At 36.8% G+C, this 5,369-nt stretch overlaps 1 protein-coding gene across 1 annotated transcript; it reads right to left on the minus strand.

Annotated features, from left to right (window-relative positions):
• Positions 1 to 237: 237 nt before the first annotated feature.
• On the minus strand, positions 238 to 5,369 carry RBR1 (retinoblastoma-related 1). The gene is made up of 16 exons (XM_078983555.1): positions 4,984 to 5,369; positions 4,684 to 4,788; positions 4,261 to 4,403; positions 4,026 to 4,169; positions 3,741 to 3,930; positions 3,590 to 3,656; positions 3,135 to 3,508; positions 2,210 to 3,059; positions 1,973 to 2,135; positions 1,827 to 1,896; positions 1,575 to 1,751; positions 1,351 to 1,476; positions 1,120 to 1,264; positions 923 to 1,038; positions 730 to 851; positions 238 to 632 (listed from the first exon to the last, which is right to left on the minus strand). The coding sequence occupies exons 1-16, from the start codon at positions 5,080 to 5,082 to the stop codon at positions 497 to 499; spliced, it is 3,027 nt and encodes a 1,008-aa protein (XP_078839681.1). The 5' UTR covers positions 5,083 to 5,369; the 3' UTR covers positions 238 to 496.

Consider the following 5,369-nt stretch of genomic DNA (forward strand, 5'->3'; position numbering starts at 1 on the left):
TTTGATAAAATGGAAAAAGATTATGGCTAGCATAGAGGATGATGATTTCGGAGTAAGAAGTCTTTACGCTTCAGAACACTTTTATTCAAATGGTAGTAAGATGTTTTAAACAATACAGATTTGCTATGGTTCCTGAGTTATTTTTATCCAAGAGCATGTTGTTTTAACACTATATTTGAAAATAAAGTAAATTATGTATTAAAGTTTGGGAAGCAAAAGCATAGAAGACTAATGAGATGGATGGATAAAGAAATTTATTACAAATCCAACATCATCATTCACCAAGCAAGAAAGCATTAATTGAGGTTAGTGGCGGCTACTGTACAATAATTTCACCGCTCATTCCATCCCCATCCCAAATCAAATTCTCTATATACATACACACCTCAACTACCAACCAACAACCAACAACCAACCTTACTTAACTTAACTTAACTTAACTTAACCTCCTATTAAGTCTTCTAGTAAAGTATAGTATTATAGTATAGTGTCTGTGTCATTCAGTCTTGAGCTGCTGTTGAGCAGATGGAGGTTTCCCATTTTGAAGATATAAGCTGTTTGCCACCAACGAGTCACTCACCAATCCAACATCCACCTCATCAAAGTTGAGTGTCCCTCTCACCTTCCGTGTCCTGAACACAAATACAAATACATACATCACTTTATCTTTATTAGCATAATAAATAAATAAATAAAGCATTAATAATTATATTTATTCTATAGTCTTACCCATGGCCATTCAGACGATTGTTTATGGCAGTGAGGTCCTTGGATGGGCTTTGGTAGGCATGAGTGCTCTCCCCAACACAAGCGTAATAACTTTTAGACCCATGAGATATCAAAGCATCCATCTGTATGTAGTAAATCTCAAAACCGTTATTATCTATCAAATGTTGATGCCATTTAACAACAAAACAAATACCTTTGTTGAGCGTAATGGAGAGACGTATACATTGTGTACTGCAGATACCTTCTTTGGAGACATATCTGGAAGACTCGGGAATGATGACACCACCTTTGGTGACCCAGGGCATGGACCTAAAACCAACATCATTTGGGCTCAATTTCTTTTTTTTTTTTTTCTTTAAAAAAAAAAAGAAGATAATCAATAATACCCACCTTCATCCTTCTTGTTGGCTTCTGAAACCTGGTTAGGGTTTTTAGCAACTCCAGAAGGAGCAAGCTCCACTAACAATGGCTTAACAGCTGGAATGAATATCTCATTGTAAAACATAATGATATCAACATGATCCTGCCCTGTTTTCTGTTCCAAAAAACAATCAATGTCAAACAAAAAACACCTACAAAGTAGTAGAGACAGGTGTCATGCATCATATACTTATGATTTACCCCTCCACTTCGCCGAGAAGATGACCTGTCATCAACAAACACAGCACGAAACACTTGAGGTTTACAATGTGGTTGCTTTCTGTAGTTGAATATGATCTCTTTAAAAGTTAAACTCAATTGGGTGATCTGCATGCAAGTTACATATAATTAATCAAATTCACATTCACATTGTAGCATCAGATGCAAATCAAGATATGAAAAAAAAAAAAAAATGTGTTATGTACCTTTGCAACTCCGTAGAAACAACACAGGATGATTTGGTCAATATGGCGATTAAAAAACAGAGCTGTTCTCTGACTCAGAATCTGTTGAAAAAGACAGTATACCCTTTCTCTTATTTGTTGTGAAATCTGCAGCCTTTCAACCATTCCATTGATTCTAACAGCAGCTAACTTCACAATCTGCTCACCCAAAACAAAACCATTAACACTTTTCTCATCATATCAAAACATAACTGCTTTGCAATTGCACCTCACCTTGCTAAAGAACAGATTAACAGCCGTTTCTGCACACGTTTCTCCTCTTGTTGGATTTGGCCTTGTTGGACTGCAAACAATCACAGAAATTTAAATTCAAAAAACTTTTTAAAACACTTCCATTGGTTATTGACTGATTGTCCTACCTGGCAAATGCAGACTGCAAAGCAGGAGACAGCATCTTTGACTTAAGATTATTAATCCCCAACAAACGATCCTTAACAGGTGAAGTGAACGAATTCCTTTCAACCAAAACACTTCGATACTCATTGCAAACCCTCTTTGGTGACCTCAGTTCACCACTTTTCCCTAAACACACACACTCAAATGCATTAGCTTTATTATGTTAATGGCTTCAAATAGACAAATAACAGTTTACCTACCTGGTGACGTGTCACGTTTCTGCAACGAAGGTACAGGTGGCAACCCTCCACAGGACATGTTACATTGCAGTGCAATTGCATCCAAAGAAGGCATGGGGTCCGCCAACAACCCAAGACGATTAATCTCAGAGGAAAGTGAAGGCCTTGCAACTGTTAAAGAGTTATACATGGAAGACCCTTTCTCCCACACCATGCTTTCCAACAGTCTTTCTTCAAGAGAATTCAAATGTCGCCTCAATTCCCTAGGAAGAGATTCCTCATGTCTGATGAAGCTTTCAATAACCTTACTAAGATCAAAAGCAGTAATCCCGGTTCTTTCCAAAACAGCAGGAAACAACATTGTAACAGTTTTGTGAGTAGCAAGAACAAGCTCAGCTGAACACGCGAGCATACATCTGTGAAACCTTTCGTTTGTTAACAACGATGTTAGATTGTTGCCATGTAGGATTTGAGCTTCTGCTGTACACATTGCTTGTAAAACTCTGTAGTATAACTTCAATGCTTCAAGTCTACGATGTTCAGCCCAAATGTTATCCATCAGATTGCTACTTTGCATGTTTGACATTGACATTACACTTCGATCACCAAGACCACTACTGGGGAAAATAGCTTCTAGAATTATGCGGGCCCTTTTGATGACATCACTCGTGACATCCTTGTCACATGATTGCAAGAATCTAGTTAGATCTACGGAAGGAAAAGAAGAAAGTGGAGAAACAATGGTTCTGAGCCATTTTGCAGTTGTCATTGCTGTGCTAACAGGAGTGGATATCATCTTCGAGGGAGATCTGAAAGGTGAAAGTGGACTTGCGATTGTCTTTGTTGGTGATGTCATCGAGTCAACTTTCCTCTACACAACAAGAAAAGTCAAACCATTAGTCTATTTTTTTGGTGAAAAAAAGGAAATTTTAGATTTTAGCTATACCTTGGTTCCATTCATGTTAATGGCACCACCAGACAAGCTGCTTGACCCAAGGAGACTTTCTTCATCATTAATGAAAAGCCTTTCATCTAATTCACCTTCTAGAAGCATTGCATCATTGTAGTCTTTTTCTAGAATGCTTAAATCGGAAGATAAAGATGATTCTTCTAATAAATCTTGAAAATATGTTAAGTCATCTGTGTCAATATTGTCTAAGTTTCCATTCTGACATTCTGATGCTGAGCAAGGATTTTTCATCAAGATTTCTTCCACCACAATGTTTGTTCTCACCATTGTTTTTCTCAATTCGTCTTCTGATGTCTCATACATGTTACAAAGTGATGCAAGTAGATCCACACCTTTGTCTTCCTTCTTAACTGCAATTAACCCATGTTTGCAAAAAGTCAATTTTCAAAAAACCAGAGAAAAAGTAATTAAAATGAGAAAAAAAAGGTTACCAAAGCGTGAAGACTCATTAATTGAGAAGCTTCTGAAGCGAGCTGGAATATGAATGATCAAAATTGCCTGAAAAAGGTTTCATAGATGTAAACTAAATAGAAAAAAGAAAACTTTTACACATCATTTGGGCTACTATGATTAGACACTAACCAGAATAGAGACCAATCCATTAGTGCATGTGACTAGGTCTTTGAAACGGCTGAATGCATGGACACGAAGAGCAAGAAAAAGAAGCCATCCAAAACGATGACAGTTGGCTATGTATTCGGCTGAGTTGGCAACAGCTGATTGGCCATCAACATTATCAAGGAAAAGTGCCTTGAATGCACGTTTGTAGTACCTTGAATAATTAAAGAAAAAAAAGTGTTTCATAGATTATCAGATGAACTCCACTACACAATTGATGAAGTTTCAAACTAAAAGAAAGGTACCCACTTGCTTAAAAGGCTGAGATGCACAAAATTTGCCTGCAACTCTTTTGCCTGAAGACGAGTTTCCCAATCAGAACCATATAGATTGCTTAAAATGGGACCAATCTTGACTATATATTGAGGTAGTTCTTTGAAGAAATCTACAAAACTGAGACAGCAAAAAAAACAATTTAATCACATATAACAAATAGTCAGTTGACCATACAGCTACCCTAGTCAGTTGAATTATGAAAACATACTTCAGTTTTGCAACTCTAAGTATTTGGTAAAGCTTAAAGTCATTCCCATTAGTCTTATCAGCATCTTCTGCATCATTCTTCTGTCTTAATCTTTTCATGGAGAACAAGAGAAATGCAAACCAGTAGTGCTCGGCTTCCTCAGGCTGATTGAAAAATACAAACATAAATCTCAGCAACTTCAAGAAATTTTTTATCACTCAATTAAAGTTAGATACAGATGCTCAGGAAATAAATAACATTGCTATTTAGGTCTATAAAGTTATGTGATCGTAATTAGCAGTATTTTATAGCTATTAACTTGGAGCATGACACTAGGGGCATAGTCTGAAACGTTGAATCATTTTTTAAAAACCATAGGATTAAAAAGGTGTTTGAATTTGGAATCCAAAAACTATAAATCTTTAAGAAAATGAAAAGACATACCGTTCCACTTCCAAGACTGGATGCATTTGTCAAGAAAAGGTGTTTGCTTTGATTGAACAGCTTCATCGCTTCTTCTGAAGCGTTATCATCCATTGTCAATCGACCCTGTCGAGAGACCAAACCGAACAAGTCAAATAAACCAAAAAAAAAAAAAAAAAACCCCGCATATCAAGTCTTGGAATTTGAGGTATACCACACGAATTAATGAGCAAATAATAATCCAAGAATCGGATGCACGAATATATGAAAATAACACTTAAAACTAGAAAGAATAAAAAATATAGATATCAAGATGAAAACCTTGCAAAAGTCGCTAAATCGAGCTTCAATTGTAGTTATGGTTTGTGTAGAGGTAACAGTGTCAGGATTTAGAGGCCCGATGTCTCCCATGGTCGACATAAGTTAACCTGTCAAACGATTTACGCAAATCTCGTTGACAAGAAACAAACCAGATCTCCGATTCGCCGAAACCCTAATAAGCGAATTCGGCGCTGAATTAACAACCCAACTATTGAATAGATCTGACAAATCAAAACGATTAAAAAAACCCTATCTTTCAGAACACACACTCGTAGCAGCTGCTTCTCTCTCGATTATGGGGTTTTGCCCTCTTTCTTGTTTTCTTTTTTCCTTTTCTTCCCTCTGCTTTTGGGGATCCGGAGGTACGATAGCGCGGGAAAAACAAC

Source organism: Lactuca saligna, chromosome 3 (assembly GCF_052625555.1).
Source record: "Lactuca saligna cultivar CGN05327 chromosome 3, ASM5262555v1, whole genome shotgun sequence".
NCBI classification, from domain to species: Eukaryota; Viridiplantae; Streptophyta; class Magnoliopsida; order Asterales; family Asteraceae; genus Lactuca; species Lactuca saligna.